Genomic DNA, 19,015 nt, shown 5'->3' on the forward strand with positions numbered 1-19,015 from the left:
TACAAAATTAAATTTTAGAATTAATAAAATTATATTATTGAATTTTTCCCTAGGATGCATGAGTTTCATAGCTAATTGTATCATTTCATTAGTGCATTCAATTCATTCTTTCAAATAGTTATGGGAGTGTCTTTCTGATAGTACCTGTAGTAAGTAAAAAGATACACCTAGATAGCATAACTCAGTAAGAGTCATGAAGAGTACAGAAACTAACCAAATAATCACTAAATAAAATGTATAATTAAAATCTACGAATGTTGCCTTCAATGTATCATGAGAACACAGAGTTAGTCTAGAAAGGCACAGGGAGCTTACCAGTTGAATCAGCCCTATTGAGAATTCACCAAAAGCTCCATTAACAACTTCTTTGGGTCATATGGCTAACTTGCAATGAACAAGAGGGTAGGATATGTATATTCTGTAAGAAAGAAATTTGTTAGAAAGCAGTAAAGAGAAAATATGTAGATTACTAGTTTTGCCTGTTAGAGTTTTGTAGCTTGGGTTATTATTAGCTTTCAGCTTGGGAGTAACATAGAGCCTTATCGGTGAGTTAATAAAGTGTGAGTTGACATGACCAAGTTTGAGATTTAGAAAGACCATTCTGGCTCAGTATAGAGAATAGGCTGAAAGGGGCAGCAGTAGATGTGAACAGAGCTGTTGGGAAAGGGTCTCAGGAATGCAGGAATATTTAAAAGCATTACATGTTGGAGGGTGACAGGTAACCTGAAAGCAACAACAACAAAATTCATCTAAATTTTAAAATATGGAGGTCATTGGTATATTTCATCAGATTTATTAAAAGAATGTGACTGGAAGACAGAATAAAGTGGGTAGAGGACTAGGTTGGAAATACAGAAATGGAATAATGAAGACAAATCTATTGTAAAGAGGAGGAAAGGGAAAGTATGGTAACTGTCTGGTGAAAGAATGTCAACTAGACAAGGGGAAGTTAAGATCCAAAAGACTCAACCGTGCTTAAATGTTGTCAGTTAAAGGGGGAGTGATGTGAGAAAAATAATTATGTAAGATTCCTGAAAAAGACAAAAGGGTGTGGTGGAATCCAAACCACAGATGAAGGATTCACTCTGGGAGAAAGGGAACAGAAAGAGAAGAGAGATTGCAATATAAGATATAAGGAGATTTTTGTTACAAGGGTATTGGCTTGGTTGTTGGGTCTGTTCCCATGTGTAGTTTCACTTTTCACTCTGAAGTAAAGGCAAGGTCAACTGCCAACAGTGAATGAGTCCACAAAAGATTTTGAGTTTCAGGAAAGGAGAGAAGGCTGAAATTGACATTGTAGAGAATAAGCTGAGAAGTTTTAAACTTTGGACAGTATTGAGCATCTGCACACTTTGTAGTATGACTTTTTCCAGCAATACTGTGCTGCTTTGACACAGATTTAGAGGAAGTAGATAGATTTATTCAGGATTGAGGTGAGGTTAGGTGGTCCAAGGAATAGAGGGAGTTTGGTGAGTTTAGGATATTTGCAACATTAATTTTGGAATTACAGATCATGAACTCACTTGAACAAAGTAGAATATAAAGAAGTAGAAAGTGCTAATGAATTGGAAGGTAGGCCATTAATGGACACAAAGTACCAATGAGCTTGGAAAATGAAAACAGTAAAGAAATTTAATAAGCACTCTAGGGAAGGAAGAACTTGTAATCATGGAGTGAGATAGATTTTAAAAGTAAAGAAATTTAAGTGTTGATAAATAAACTATGTGACCATGGATTTGGGTGGCTAAGGCTCTACTAAGTAAGTCATTGGAAATAAATGTCAAATAACTGTGAAGTCACTCAGAATTTTCAGTGGAGGATGAAAAGTGGTGTATTGGAGCTGGCTTATACCGACTTGCAGGAATTAACGTTTTCAGGAATTTTATAGTTTGATTGGTATCATGTCCATAGCTTAAAATGACAATAGTGGGAACATTTAAACTATAAAAACCAGGAAACACTAAATTCTGGGCCTTTTCCCCTTTTGCAGGAAGCCAGTCATTATACATTTGCTAGCTCATTGCTGATAGAAACAAACTGGGTCCTGCAATATTCTAAGAATGATGACAATACTCAGAAATGAGACTGTTGTAAGAGGTATTAGGTGGTAAGACTGTAGTGCATGAGTCTTAGAAGAGTAGGGTTTTGTACCTTGGTTTGTTAGTAGAGTGGAATTTGGAGTTGGAACAGTCATGACTTAGAACTGAGAAAAGAACAAAGAGGATGGTAATCCTACCTCCCATCCTTGAGATATGTGGTGTGTGAAATACATTCTAGAATTTTCTTTTAATACATTACAACTACATTTTAACATTGAAATGGAACTTAAATTTCCATATGCAGTACAATGATGTAGCCTTCTTCATGTTTTGCTTTAAAATGAGGCCAGTGATATTCTTTTCTTTATTAAATTAAGGCATGAATAGAATATGAAGGAAGTAAATCTACTTAGTTATTTTTCTAACTAGACATATAAAGATCTTCTTTGATAGAAGACATCTTAGTATTTGTATAGTTTAACCCATTTATTTTGCATATGAGCAAATTGAGTTCTAGAGAGATGAAATTACTCACCAAATACCACTTAGCTTGGTAATGCCATAACTAAGGCTAATATTCCTGTCTTTTAAATTTTAGCCCAATAGAAATAATTCCATTGCATCCATTTATTCATTGATCTATGCATTTTTGGTTCATTTATTCAAAAAATACCCATTGGTATACACAAGACACTGTTCTAGGCCTAGGGGCAATAAACAAACCAAGACAGATATCTCCATCTTTATGGAGTTTATCTCATAGTGGATGGAGATTGAAATTGAACAGATGCATAAGTAAAAATAGGAAATTAATATACTACATAGTTATTAAGTTCTATGGATAAAAATAAAGCAGGAGGCATATCTGTAAGCAAGGAGTGGGAATATAAATAAGATAAATAGTGGAAGTTCCCTTGAAAAGGTGATATTTGAGCAAAGGTCAGATGGAAGTGCAGGAATGAGGCACACAAACGTGCAAGGAAAGGGTTCTAGTTGGAGAAATTGGCAAGTTCAAGTCCTTAGGTTGGGGGGTTCTTCTAATTAAAATGTACCTTAGATCAAGGATTCACATAGTCATTAATACAATTACTTTGTACATATTAAATTCATGAATAGTATAGTCAAATGGGCTTATCCATTCAGTGAACGGAGATGTTAATAAGGCCATTCATCTCTTCTCCCTTAAGTCTCTAGGATTCAACCTGAGTCCACTTATTTATTATCTAGAAATAAAACATTTATTTGGGGGTATACATTATGTATGAAAGTTATAGCAATACAAATATTATACATATCTCTAAAATGTTTTGGTGAGGTTTGCATCATCTCCCAGTAAAATTAAGAAACCCCAGGAAAGGTGCCAGCTAAAAGTAAGAACAATGACTTTTAAGAGTTTCAAATGTTGAGTCACCTGGGTGGTTCAGTCAGTTGGGCACCCAGCTCTTGGTGTCAGCTCAGGTCATGCTCTTAGTGTCATGAGATCAAACCCACTGTTGGGCTCCGTGCTCAGGAGGGAATTTGCTTAAAGATTCTTTCTCTCTGCCTCTTCCCTCATGCTTAGACTCTCTCTCTCTCTCTCTCTCTCTCTGTGTCTCTCTCTCTTTCTTTCTCAAATAAATAAATAAATAAATCTTTAAAAAATTCAAATATTAAGGGTTTTTTTGTAGTGTGTGTGTGTGTGTATGTGCTTCATCTTTTTTTTTTTAATTTTTTTTTAATTTATTTTTGATAGTCACAGAGAGAGAGAGAGAGAGAGAGAGAGGCAGAGACATAGGCAGAGGGAGAAGCAGGCTCCATGCACCGGGAGCCCGACGTGGGATTCGATCCCGGGTCTCCAGGATCTCGCCCTGGGCCAAAGGCAGGCGCCAAACCGCTGCACCACCCAGGGATCCCCCTGTTTATGTGCTTCAATTAGAGGAGAGTAAGGCCCAGAAAAACTATACCTGATTTGAATCTTAAAGGAAAGAAAATTACTTCCTCTGACTTTGTCATGTCTTCCTTTATCACTTTAGGTTACACAGTACCTGTCATTTTTCATGGCATTTATCACACCATTTCATAATTCTTAGTTTGCTTGTCATGTATGATGAGACTTTAAGCTTTGTTAGGATGGGGGCCATGCTTTGTTTTTGGCTAATCTCTGCATGCACGATGCCTGGCATGATCTGTTACACCCAGCTGGTGCTAAGTAAATATTAGAATGAAAGAACAACTGAGTAAATGAATGAGCAAGCAAATGCTTCGATATTTCTGAAAATTATAAATTATTCTAAAGGTACAGGCATAAAGAGATTAACATGGTGGGCAAATTCTGCAGTCGTAGCATAGACTTACGTTTCTCCATTGATTGATTACATGAAACTTGAGCTAAGAATAAAACCCTGATATCTTTAGAGAGCGTGATAGCTTGTCAAAGTGACTCCATATAATTTTTTTTTCATTTATTCGTCATAACATTTCTGTGAAATTGGTAGGGAAGCTTTTTATTAGATACAGCCAAGATATTGTGACTTAATCAAGGTCTTTTATTGACTTTGTGAAGTCAATTTTCCTAATTTTATTGAAGTCTGACCAAATGACAGTAAAATATATTGTTGATTGCTATTATTTATAAGAAAAAGGAAACATTTGACCAGAGTTCAAGATGTCTCATTTAAAGAATAAAATGCAATAACCAGAAGACTTACCATCAGGGGTTCTGAATAGTGCAGAATGAGTTTTCAACTAGGGGCACAACCACCTAAAAACAATAACTGCCTTTAACTGCACCAGATCATTTTAAACCTGCTGCCCATCGTAATATGCTCAGTCATAATGCTTTTATTCTTCTGTTAGCTCTCAGTAACATTGAGAAAAGTATTGTTTCATTGTCCTTCTCTTCAAATATCCTGTTTTAAGAGATTGCAGATGCCTTGAGATAAAACTGCCAGAATTGCTCCAAGGACTGACAGGTTTGCTAACAACCAAATGCTTTCAGATCACTGCACTAGCCTCAGATCCATCTTTGATATGAACCACATATGGCTTCAGTCCTGTTTTCCTGAATTAACTCTAATTTCCTAGTGACCAAGGTCAGATGAGTCCAGATAGGGCTCAGCTGTTCTTACCTAGCACATATGTTCCAGTATTGTTGGTAATTTATTTACTGTAATAAAAAATTAAAATGCAAATCTCAGCCAAATTCCCCTTTACCAAGGGAGACCTTGGTCTGGACTATTTTCAAACCATGCAATAGAGACTATTACATGTGACTTTTTCATAACAAAATAGGAAAAATTATTATAACATTTATATCCAAATATTTATGTGAATATTAGAAACAGAATTGGTCATGTGAAATTTACTGAGAAGGAATAATTTGAGTAAGTGTCCAGCGCGACTAAATTTACTTTGGTAATTATGAAAATGGTCAGAAATTCCTGTCTCTTCTTTTAGCAATTTCACCATATTCAGCCATACACTAAAGTCCAATGAATTCTGACAGACATTATAGTTTAGAAGGCAAAACATCTTTTCATGAATGTCAAAATAAGTGGATTCTTAACAGAAAGTCTTTTTTAGGTTATTTCAAGATGCTCTGGATGTTGTTCCACTCGATTAACATTTTTAAGGAATCTGGAGTTGTTGTCAATACTTCTAATATTATATGTAATAGACCATATCAAACATAGTACTGGACTGTCTTTGTATTCTTGATACCTTGTGGCTATGAAAGTTCAAACAAGATTAGTGTTAAATATTTTTCATTTCATTCATGAAACCCTAGAGCATTCATAAAAAGTTAATTTTCAATTCTTGCTTCTGGAGATCATACAAATCTTGATAATGTTATTTCCTTATTATTTTTAGGCCAACAGGGTTAATGATCACTATATGGTTTCTTTTTTTTTTTAATTATTTATTTATTTATGATAGTCACACAGAGGGAGAGAGAGGCAGAGACATAGGCAGAGGGAGAAGCAGGCTCCATGCACCGGGAGCCCGACATGGGATTCGATCCCGGGTCTCCAGGATCAGCGCCCTGGGCCAAGGCAGGCGCTAAACCGCTGCGCCACCCAGGGATCCCCGACTATATGGTTTCTAAAATTTTAATTGATATTTGACAGCAAGCAAAAAAAAAATAAAGATGAATAATTCATTTGTGAATTTTTGTGTGTGTGTACTAAAGAATTTAAGCCAAAGATATTTTTTTTAAAAAAGATGGCTTTGTATAAGGTGAAATATGTTTTTCCCAATAAGAAAAGATATATACAGATGGTACAAGATGAATCCTTACTTTATTAGCTTTCATAACATTTTACAAGAGATAGAAACAAAATCTCAAAGCAGTATCCTTACAGTAATATCTTATAAGTTCTAAAAATCTTTTTCTAAAATGCTCAGGAAAAACACTGACTGAAACCATTAGTTATTTGAGATCTGCAATGAGCCAAGTAATTTCAGGTTGCAAACTTTGAGTTCTGTCAGAAACCAAAACTAATATATCCTTAAATTTTAAATCATGAAACAAATATACCCTTAACTTTTAAATCATTAGCTATTATGTTTAAAATATTTTAAGTATTTACACTGAATGCTTTTTTTTTAAAGCACAGATCATTTGGCATCACAGATCATGTGGCATCATATGTGAATTTTTAAAACGTGTTGTATTTCTTATTCTTTGTAAGTTTATTCCTAGAAGAGTATTTTCTTTTATCTTTTGTTGATGTTTCCTAGCCCATAAAACTATTATAAAAAGACAATGCTTTATGAACTAGTTTTGTTTTGTGCTGATGTAGCAAAAACCAAATCAGCTTACAAACCTCAGCATTTTGATAAAATAAACACTGCTAAACATTGACATCCTAAATCCATCCGATTTAATATAGAAGAAAAAAATGTCTTTAACGTGAGGCACATTAACAACAAATAAAAAATGATTATAGTTTTCAGAATGGCAGAGTAAGTTGTGTGAGAAAATAACATTTTATTTAGAAAATTTTAAATATGCTTTTTCTCTGTAGTGCTTTGACATTCCTACTCATTTCAAGAAATATCTTTGAGTCATGATTTAATTTTTTTGCTTAACTTTATCTAAACTATTATGTACAACATAACTGCAAAGATAATACTTAGGAATGTTACTCATTTTTGCTAAAGAAGTAATTATCTTATTATGTAATTAAAATTCTTCTATAAAATCATGATCTTATAAATCCAATCATCACTTTTCTCTTTACAAACCTACTTTCATTGGTAATTTTTTTTCTTACGAGGTAACCTTAGTTTTCTCATCTGTGTAGTCAAGGAGTAAAATAAGATTCTTTTTCATTAATTATTTATTTTACTTGGCTAACCTCTACTTGAACAACTTCTGTATTATTCTCTAATTTGTCATTATCCCAATGCCTTTCTTACAGAGAAATATGTTATTTCATGCTTAGCTCATTACTTGACTTTCATTTTTCATATTTCTCTTATATAATACATTCTTTTGGAAAGTCTTTCCTAATCAGTTTAGCAGCAGTGATGCACAGGTCAAGCTGTGTCCCAATTCCTCCATCTTTCCTGTCTACATAAGTCTTACCTCTCTCTAGAACTCCAACACTAGAAAACTTTCAAAGACTGTACATTTTAGTTGAGCAGCTTCATTCCCATCCATGATTTTAACTTGTCCCTTGATGATGGTTGGTGGCTACTTCATTGAATGAAACCAATCGTTAACACAGCAGGTTAAGCAAAAGATAATATCTGTGGTTCTTTCAGCGTGTCCCATCTTTCACCTCCAATCTTTAGTTCTCATTGCAACTTGATATGTCCTTTTTTCCAAGTGATGTTACATACAACTTTCACACTCAATGTATAAATATTTGACCGTTAGTTTCAATTTTAATTACATGCTTACTGACTGTAAATGCGTTTTTTAAATGCATTTTTATTCCTAATCTTGAATCTTTTTTTGTTTTCTTTTGTTTATTTTTTCCTAATCTTGAATCTGTACAGCTTCCACCTATTGATTTTAACTTGAAGATCCTATAGTCTATTTTACTTTGAAAATCTCCAACACTTTTATATCTTATTAAAAATAAATCTAGCTGATGCTTCTTGTTTTCTCCTTACACCATACGTCTTAGAGTATCAATTTAATTCTACATGTGTTTAATATAAATATTTTGAAAGAAAAGGTCAAGCCAATTGCACTGTTTTAAATTCTCTATGATTCTCCTTGAGATCTTGAGATTCACTTTATTAGAAATTTTGCATTATTATTGTCTTTCTTTCTCTGGCTTTTTAAACTTCTGTTTTTTCTCCTGAAATCTCCTCATTGGCACTTAAACATGCTTCAATCTCCTTAATCTTTGAAAATCTCACTTAAACCAAAATATTCTTCTATCTACTGCCATGGATCTCCTATTCTTCAGAGACTTACTTACTGGTATGTTTTTATTTTTTTCTTTATTGGCATTTACTGGCTCCATTTAACTTTCTCCAAATCCTTCTTTAATCTGCTTCTATGTGATTTATAAATACTTCACTCCACTAAATTAGCTATTGCTAAAATAACAAAGGAACTCTCTCTTGCCAAGTCCAAAGGATATTATTCAGTTATCATTGTACACTTATTTTTTTTGGCAAATCACAATAGGTAAGCATTCCTTCATTAAACATCTTCTTGCTTTGATTTCTGCAGCACCACAATTTCCATATTTTCTTCCTTAATCTTTGTTCACCTTTTTGTGTGTCTCATTTACAAGCTCAGTTTTCTCTGCCAGACACTGAAATTCGAAATTGCACTACGTTTGTTCCTAGGGTTCTTCTTCTTTTCTCATATATCCACTACTTTGTCTTGTATATTCAAGAGGACTCCAGAATCTGTACTTATAGCCTTGACCTTTCCCCTGTACTCCAGACTTAGATATCTAACTTCATTTGACAGACCTATTTAGATGTTTCTGAGGTATCTCCAACCTACTAGGTATAATATTTTCCCCCAACCTTCTTTTGATGTTATTTTTTTAATTTCTCGGTTTAACCATAAACCAATGAGTCACTCAACCTAAACCTCCATTTACTTCTTGTAGTTTAATAATGACCAAACATTAGCTGTAACACACACACACACACATACACACACTCATACTCACACACCTTTTGAAGTCTTAGTTTTCTTTTTATCTCCAGCACCACTTACCTGGTGCAAGTTACTGTTTCCTACCTAGATTTCTGTGTGTTCCTAAGAGCTGTGATTAGGGGCATCATAGCCATCTGTATTTGTTAAATGGTCTTACCCAAAGGAAAAATAAACTTTTAGTGCCTTCATGACAGGAGGTAGTTTTTTTGTCTGTTTGTTTTTGTTTTTTTTTGTTGTTGTTGTAGGAGGTAGTTTTATAACTTAGAGTAAAGTCCCCACATAAATTAAGCTCCTTTCTTCCCAGAGAGCCTGGATGGTAGTGGTGCTTCTCTTCTTTGATGATTGTAGTTCAAGGATGGCTCCTCGGTCCTTGAGAGAGATAGTTCTGGGCTCTAAAGCTGATAAAAGGCTTTTAAAAAGATTTGCATCTGCAAGATGCAAAAGAAGAATTTACAATTACATATTTTCTAAAGTGAGTGATGTAAGAAAAAGAAGAGAAGAGACCTCAGTGGTTAGACCATCTGGATTCTGGAAAGGCCAGGGTAAAAATGAGGTCAGTGGCTTGCTCACAGAAAGAAGCCCATCTAAAGTTGAGAGAATTGAGGGAAACAAGTCATCTTGGTCACCCTTTACCTATTTCTCTGTCATCTTCTAGTACCATACCATGTTCTTTGACTCTATGTGTCCAGCCAAAGCGTACTTCCTTCCGTTATGCCAACCCACTAAATTCATGTCCAAGATGGCATCTCTTAGCTGCTTTTTTCCATGTCTAGAAAGTTATTCACCTCTTTATGTAGCTGACATGGACTCAGGCTTCAGATATCAATTCATGATCCTTCCTCAGGGCATTCTTTCCTTCTTTCTGTCTTTTAATTTTTTCCCCCTGCTTTTCTGGACATTTCTTTAAACTTTGTTTTCTATACTTTCACTTTAAGTTTTCATTTATGATATTAGATTTAATATCTATTTGTTCCCTAAATGTGTTTTCCTTCAACAGAATCCATTTATTTATTGTTTTTCATTTATGCAGTATCTTTTACCTCTCTGAGGACATTTATGCTATTTTGTTTGTTTGTTTGTTTATATTCATGTTAGAGGTTCCCTTCAAATATCTGGTTATCTTTGGCTGTTTGATAATATATAACAGACTCTAAAAGGCTCACTGGAAACTCTGGTGCTTTCTCAAGACTGAAAAACTATGAGCTTTGTTATAGGGTGATGTGTTGGATCATTTTGTTGGGATTCCGTGATATAGAATTGATGTAGTGTAATGATTAAAAACATGAATTCGGTAGCTAATCTGCCGGTGTTTTATTCCTGGTTTTGCCACTAAGTAGCCACATGAATTTCGGCAAATTATTAACCTCTTTATGTTTTAGTTTTCTCATTTGTAGGATGGCAGAAAAGATACTTATCACCTAATAGAATTCTATAAAATTTAAATGATTTAATATTTATTTTTTTGATTTAATATTTATAAATAATTTAGAATAATGTCTCACACATTATGCTGAACTTTATCTGTTTTTTTTATCTTTATCATCATCTCTCTGGTGCAGCTCAATTTTGCTTGAAAAGCCTTTCATTGTCTCTACTAGTAGAGTTGTAAAGAGCAGGATAAAAACAGGGCTGTCTGGCCTCAACATTGGTTGTAGACTCCAACTTGTTTCTTCTGGTTTTAGTACAGCTTCCCCTAGCTCACATGTATCCAGTGTGTTTTTGTTTCGTCTCCAGAGAATAAAACCTCTAGTCCTCTGTTTGTGTAGGATGGAGTAGTCACCATGCTGCCCAGAGAAAGAGGGTGGGCAGAGATTAAGGATCCAACTTTTTTTTTTTTAATCCAACTTTTTAAAAGACATTCTTTCAATAAATTTTACTTGTGTTAGAACTTTGGTCATTCTGGCTTTGAGAGGGATATAGAAATGACAATCATTGAAAGTTTTGTGGGCAAGAGAGGGTTCTAAAGGTTGCTTAACTGAGTTACAATTCACCTATCTGCTTCTCAGCTTCCAAAATCTTGTTGCTGTTGTACATTGTCCCATTCATTTTTGCCTTGTGGTTTCATACCATAGAAGAGAACATGTACTGGAATATGGTATTCAACTTGCCATCTCTCCCACAGTTCTTGGTATTTTTTAAAGAAAATTAAGATACAAATAATTTGATTATAAAAATATCTTACTATGGCATTGTGTGCTTACATGTAGTGTCTTATTTGATCCTCAGAAAAACACTGAGAAGTTGGCAGATATTTCACTATTATGCAAGCTGAAATTCAAAGATATTAAGTGGCTTGCATAAGAACATAAATTCCATTAATAAGATATACAGCTAATGATCATTACCTTTGACTCAGCCTACATTATTCAGAATCTATATATTACTTAAGTTATAGGTAACCAATTATTTCTGAGTGGTTAGATTGATAGAGAAAAAATCATCTTACACTTCATATTCAGCCTATGAGTTGTTCAGATAGTTTGTTCAAATACTTTGTAGGTTGTCTTATTCACTTTAAATTTAAGGATTTCAGTGAAATTCATGTTGTACAGACCTTTTGTTTTTAAACCTGATGCACTAGATTCTCTTCACTACTAAATAGAATAGAAGTAATAAAATTGCCAAAAGATGCTAAAGATTAGTCTGCCTTTTCAACTTTCTGTAGAAATAGGTGAGAGTTGAAAAGCATCTCCCCCTACCCCCTGCACATAGAGTCTACAGAAGTAGTAATGATTTTAAATCATATTTCTTGTGTATTTTCTACATAGAGTTGTGTTTTCTAGCCAGAAATGAGAAGTGCAAAGAAATGGCTGTGCTAAATTGGAAATTGAGGTCAAAAAATGACAACAAATCAAACAAGCCAAATAGAATATGTGTGACCAGCAGACAGTCAATATTTCTGAGTTGAAATGTTTCTTATTTGAGTTTTTTATTTTTTTATTAAGAAAAACAAAACAATTTGAGTGACATTTCTATCTAAACCTATTCTACACTTTTAAGAATAATAGGAATATTAAAAAAGGAAAGTTTAGTAAAGCTGCACAAAAATCATAGACAATAGATTTCTGAAAATCAGAAGTAAATCAATAGGGAGATACTTGTGTAGCAATGGAAGATTGGAAATGATTAGCTTCAAATGAATATCAATGATAATTTCTAGGCAGTACTCAGAAATAAAATATGAGTGGAAGAAAGCATTCAAAAAATTTTATATGAAAATACATTTTGTAAAATCTTTATTTCATCAATTAAAGGCTGTATTATAGATTAGATATTTCAACTGTAAAATAATTCTACATTCACATTAATTAAAAGTTAAACTATTTAGATCTGTAAAGGCTAGATTAGAAATAGTTTTTAATTTATTTGTTTTCAGTTGTTAAAAATGTTTGATCTGTTTACACAGCAACATATTAATAATGGATATGTTATTATACTGTTAAAAATGTAATTCTCTTTCTTAAAATTCCTTGTGATATATAGTCTTTAAATTAGAAAGTACTACTTCTAATATTATACAATTTTATAACATATTATGAAATTCTAGTGTATAACAGAATATTATAAAAAGAGAAACATAATTATGTAGAATTTTATAAATTAATAGACATATTTAAATGTTAGTGCCATTGTAAAATTCTGTTCCCCCCCGAGACAAAAACACGAATGTTCAAGTTTTATTTAATTTTTATCAATGAATGGAGTGTGTTATCACAAATTGGAAATCATGTAACTAAAACAATAAAAAATTTATTGTTAATGTTCTTATAACTGAAACAAAGGAGAGAATTTAGGCATTTTATGGCCAATATGGGTAAAAATAACTTTTTGTACACTTTCTTGTCTCTGTAGTTTTGGCCTCAGAGACCACGCCCATGTAATAATATTATACTATCACCCTCTGTTAAACAGTTATATTTTAAACTATCAACTGATGAGTGTGCAGTTTTGATGACATACATTTTTAGATTTATTATTAATGGGATTATGTATCTATCTATTATCAGCTATAGATTTACTACATCAAAAACTATGTCTAGTTTATTTTATTTTTTTATGTAAACTCTCCTTGATCTACAGGTGAGCCATAATTTTTATTTTGTATTTAAGTCTTTCTTAATGCCAAGCCTTAGGAGAAAAATTCTTTACCTTTGAAAGGAAGTGAATTTATTCTGGCTATCCTCATTGTGTTACTGATTTGAAAAGTCAAATGAGTCTATGCAAAATCTCACTATTGGCTTAACTATTCCAATAAGGATTTTGTCATAACCTTAAATATTTTTTTCATTTTTCTTTCCTATTTCCAACATATGATTATTTTCCTTTAAATAATTGACATGCCACCATAGCTTCTCAAATTTGTAATCTTGTCAATTTTATTTTAGATGTTATAGATACTGTTTTTCAAAATTGAGCCACTGGCCTTTTAGCATGTGTTAGTGTTTCACTGGAGAGCAAAGGTTTGCAATTCTACTCTCTTCTAGCCCTAATATTATACTTGTTTTTAGAAAGCAATCATTGTACATTTAGGGTTTTCCCCCCAGTAAATGTAAGGTTTTATTCTTCTATTGTCATTGAAATAGTGCCAGAAGTTTTCTAAATAATAATGTGCACCTACCATCTAGTGGAATATCTCATTTAGAACCTGGCCTGGCACATGTAGGACTAAATGCATACTTCAGCTGTAAAAAGAATGCATATCTATTGATTTGAAAATAGTTTTAACTTTTTATGACAGTGCAACAAATATAGTGAATATTTTCCTTTATTTGTAGCTTCAGTATTTTTTTTTGTATTTGTATAAGAATTAAGTAGGATAAGGGTGCACTTTTCATAAGCAGATGCTAACCTTTTTCATGGTTGTTCTTACCTATACCTTCTGAATGAAACCTATTTCTTTCCTTTACTAGTGAAAGCCCTTATTGAGAATTTTCAGTTGGATATAAAAACTTCAATTTTATTGGTCCAGAATTCTTTAGTTAGTAGGTCTGAATGATAGATTTCCTGTTGTCCTGTGGTAGGCTAAAAGAAGTTCTGTCGTATCTAGATTGTCTCCTAGTAGAAATTTTTATTTGTAACAAATTATTTTTATATGTTCAGCCCATATCTTTGTGTACTTGGAGGATAATGTGACATCTGTCTTATAGTCAACCACACTGGGAAAAACAAAAACAAACAAACCAAAACTCAAGGTTTTTTAGTGTCGGTGTCCAGTGTCTGTATCTTCCAAATGTTGTTATACAATGTTGAAAGATAAAATTAGACACAGGAAATACTCATGTGAGATACAAGCCCAAAAGTTCCTTCTATCAATTTTGTTTTCTCTTTTTTTTAATGGCCTTCTATTATTTATTAGCAATGCATTTTTGAGCATTAAATTATTTTCGATATGTTTGTTAAAGAAATCAGTGTTATACCTGTAAATATTAGAAGAGGAACTGCTACAAGGAACTCTTTTGCTAAAAAAAAAGATTTTATCTTAAAGAGAGAGACACAAAGAGAAGGGCAGAGACATAGGCAGAGGGAGGAGCAAGCTTCCCCACGGGGAGCCTGAACAGGATCCCAGGATCACAACTGAGCCAAAGGCAGAGACTCAACCACTGAGCCACCCAGGTGCCCCAGTGAGGAACTTTTTATACAGATTTTGATTTCTTCGTTTGAATATTACTATTATTAGTGAGACAATTATAAGGTATTATGGGTAAATGAAATATAGTCAGCTCCATATAAATATTGTAGGATCACATGGAAACCGAAGATTATCTTTCTTACGTATTTTATTTTTCCCTAGAAATCAAAAATATCTACGTATGACAAAATGTGGGCCTTCATGAGTAGCAGGAGGCAATCAGTACTCGTCAAAAGTAATGAAGAAGGAATCCAGAGAGTCCTCACCTCTGATTATGCTTTCCTAATGGAGTCAACAACAATTGAGTTTGTTACCCAGCGGAACTGTAACCTGACACAGATCGGCGGCCTTATAGACTCCAAAGGTTATGGCGTTGGCACCCCCATGGGTAGGTTTTATGTCAGTCACTTGTTCTTTGCTCATTCATCTCAGTTGTGGTGAGAAGGAGGAAAAACAGTGCCTCCTCCATATGCCATTAGGAATATTGCTTATAACAAATCTACCTTGTTTTGTTCTGTCACTATATGAAATCAGGAAGCAATTGGGACATCTGCTTCTAAATAGGTGAGTAATGAAAGAAAAATTGATTTCTACCAAAATGTCCAGTAGACTTTTTTTTTGCTGTATCAGTGTTGAAAAAACCAACAACATCAATATAAAAGACCTTCTCAATTCTACATTTGAAAAAAAATCTTGTGAATAAAAGTTTTGGCATTTTATTTTTTCAGATTTGTGTTTTATGAGTATAGTGTTTGACTTAGAGTGTTAATTAAAAGAATAAGCCACAAAATGGTTCATTGGTTTCTGTGGATATATATATGTTTTATTGTTTTATTTTAGAGAAGATAATTGCTTAATTTAAGAGAAATAGCAGAATGTTTACCAGTAACATATCTAGAATATTTGACACCAGGATCAATTATTTTTAACATCCTTTTCCTTTCATATGACAAAATTATTTTCAATCATAATCATGAAATGAAATAAAGGATTAAAAAAAGAAGTGAAAAGAAAAAAGATAACAGTTGCCAGAAAAGACAATGAAAATTTTGATTTATTGATATTCATATATGTGTATCATATATATGAATATGTATATATATCTATATAACAAGTACATTCATACACAATATTATAGTACCATGTACATATGGTGGGCATAATAATTGTTCCCCCAAAATGTCCACGGCCTAATCCCCAAAATATGTGAATATGTTATCTTATCTGAGAAAAGGGACTTTGCAAGTGTGGTTGAGTTAAGGATTTTGAGATGGGGAGATTACCCTGGATTAACTAGGTGGGTCCTTATAAGGAGGAACAAGGTTTGGAGTCACAGTTGAGGGGGCAGGATAATGGGAGAAATGAAAGGAAGAATGTTTTAATCCATTTGGAAGCCTGTAAAATAATACCAGAGATGGGGTGGCACCTAAACAGCTGAAATTTATTTTTCACAGTTCTGTAAACTGGAAGTCCAAGATCTAAGTACCAGCCGACTCCTTGTCTGGTGAGACCTGCTTCCTGTTTGATAGCTGCCTTCTCACTGTGTCCTCACATGACAGAATGGTCAGGGATCTCTCTGGAGTCCCTTTTATAAAAAGCACTAATCTCATCCATGAGAGCACTATCTAATGACTAGTCACCTCCCAAGGGCCCCACCTCTAAATACTATCATATTGAAGATTCAGTTTCAATATAGGAAGTTGGGTGGCCACAAACATTCAGACCATGGTGTCGATAGTAGATAGAAAAAAGAAACTGAGAGTGATTTGAAAATGCTACCTGCTGAACTGAACATGGATGAAAGGGTCACAAGCCAAGGAACACAGATGACCTTTAAGAGTTAGTCTAGAATGCAAGGAAACATTCTTTCCTAGAGGTTGAAGAAGGAATGAAGCCCTGCAGACTATCACTTTTAAGACTTCTGACATTCAGAACTATTAGAAAATATATTTGTGTTGTTTGAAGCCACTAAATTTGCTATAGCAGAAACAGTAAACTAATATTATATAATACAATGTATTTTTTGAAATAAAGGGGAAAACAGCTATTCATTGGCCCATCACAGTAATAGATAATAATATTATAATTTTTCTGAGCCTTAACTTCTACAAATTTGTTCATAACTGGGTCAAAACTGATCTTCATTTGCTTACATTTAATAAATAGCATAACAATTTTTGTTAATTTATCTTTACTCATAAATTTAACTTTAATTTTGAAAAATTGAACAATTTCTTTCAAATAAATGTATATACAGTAGTTCGAAAGTTGGGCATAGATTTATGAAAATCCAATTTCATAAAAAATTCCAGAAATTATGAGACTATAAATGTCTTTGTTTCTTTGAGATCATTCCTAGCAGCTTTCAAATGTCTGGGAAGTCCAAAACTTTTCCACCATAAAGACTTCACCAAAAAATGTCTACACTAAATTCTATCATGTTTGGTAAAGTTTTCTTAAATTTATTCATAGCCCAAAATAGTTTGGACTGGATTTGAGAGAATTTTGAGACACTAGCTTCTATAACACTACATATTTATGTAGTAGAACAAAATAATGATTCCATAGTCACTGTAGAAGTGAAAACAAGCAAACAAAAAACCCACAAAACCTTGGATTCATACTCCCCATTTATGCAAGTGTAGCTGAGATCACATGTATGGGGAGTAAACTATATAATGGAAATTTTCCAAAGAGAATACAATATTTATTAAAGAATAAGAAATTAAATGTGAGTCAATTCAAAGCTTAATAGAAGTCAGGTTATTAAACTCAACAGTAATAATTTAGAACTTAGGTGCACAGGAGATATTTTTGAGGTGGAATATTTTGTGACATGTTTGCCTTGGTAGTGTGTAGTGATAGTTGATATTCTTGTTGTTTTTAAATTCTGTACGCAAAACATCTTTATTGTCTGAACCAAGGAAAAAACTCCCAAAGCCTTGCTGTTGTTACGCCAATGTATGTAGTAATTCAGAAGTTTTATAGTGAACATTAATATATTATAAATGTTTATTAATGATTGAGTTTTCATAATTACTACTTGAGGAGCAAAACTTTGTTGATGGAGTGCTCAAACTATGGTATTCACCAGAGTTAGATCTGATGTGATTCTTTCCCCTCAGTGAGAATTACATAATCAACTCAGAAACTTCGTGAGTTCATGTACCATTTATTTGGAATTTGTAATGAGTGACTTCTTTGCCAATTTTTCAAGTATACTTTACTAATTTATGAAATGGAGTATAAGCAAGTTTATATTTTAGGCGATAGACTGATAAGGTGCTATTAGTATCATCATTTGCAACAACCTTGCAATTCCCTAAAGGGTATTATGCTAAGTGAAGTAAGTCAGACTGAGAAAGCAGTATGATTTCACTTACATGTGGAATCTGAAAACCAAATGAACAAGGAAAACAAAACAGGAATAGACCCATAGATACAGGAGACAAACTGCTTAGCAGACATGAGAGAGGTAGAAGGGCAGATGGAATAGGTGAAGGGAATTAAGAAACACTAACTTCCAGTAATAAAATAAATGTCATGAAGATGTAATGTACGGCATAAGGAGTCTAGTCAATAATTGTGATAGCTTTATATGGTGACAGATGATAACCAGACTTAACATTGAGGTCATTTTATAATGTATAAAAATATTGAGTCACTATGATGTACAGCTATGGCTAATAGGGATATTGTATGTCAATTATACTTCAATTAAAAAACAAACTATCATCATGTAGTATTATGCACAATGATATTCTAGATTTAGCCTTGTTGTTTATTGTAATCTTGGACAAGTCATATGAAAGTTATGACTTCTGGAGTTCATTTCTTTTTAATAGTGAAATAAGGGACACCTGGGTGGCTCAGCGGTTGATCATCTGTCTTTGGCTCAGGGCGTGATCCCAGGGTCCAGGATCCAGTCCTGCAATGGGCTCCCTGTGAGGAGCCGGTTTCTCCCTCTGCCCATGTTTCTGCCTCTCTCTGTGTCTCTCATGAATAAATAAATAAAATCTTTTAAAATAATAATAATTATAATTAGTAAACTTAGAGGGTTATTGGAAGACCTAAGGTTATTTAATTTAAACTTACAACATTTCTTCTGATAATGTGCTTGACAAATTCTGAGAGTTTGTTCTAAACTGGGGTAGGAACTACATGGAGAAACATGGTTAGCTGATGTCTTAGAAAAAAAAATAAAAATCGAGCAAACTGCATTTATGAGGGGAT

The 19,015-nt window shown here is 33.3% G+C and overlaps 1 protein-coding gene across 2 annotated transcripts in view; it reads left to right on the forward strand.

Annotated features, from left to right (window-relative positions):
* GRIK2 (glutamate ionotropic receptor kainate type subunit 2) overlaps nucleotides 1–19,015 on the forward strand; it is a 1,061,838-nt gene that overhangs the window by 1,011,041 nt on the left and 31,782 nt on the right. For both annotated transcript variants that reach the window (XM_038554811.1, XM_038554812.1), the window contains one exon: nucleotides 14,945–15,170. In XM_038554811.1, coding sequence (XP_038410739.1) covers nucleotides 14,945–15,170 — 226 coding nt within the window. The remainder of the gene's footprint in view (nucleotides 1–14,944; nucleotides 15,171–19,015) is intronic.

Source organism: Canis lupus, chromosome 12 (genome assembly GCF_011100685.1).
Source record: "Canis lupus familiaris isolate Mischka breed German Shepherd chromosome 12, alternate assembly UU_Cfam_GSD_1.0, whole genome shotgun sequence".
In the NCBI taxonomy this organism is placed as follows: Eukaryota; Metazoa; Chordata; class Mammalia; order Carnivora; family Canidae; genus Canis; species Canis lupus.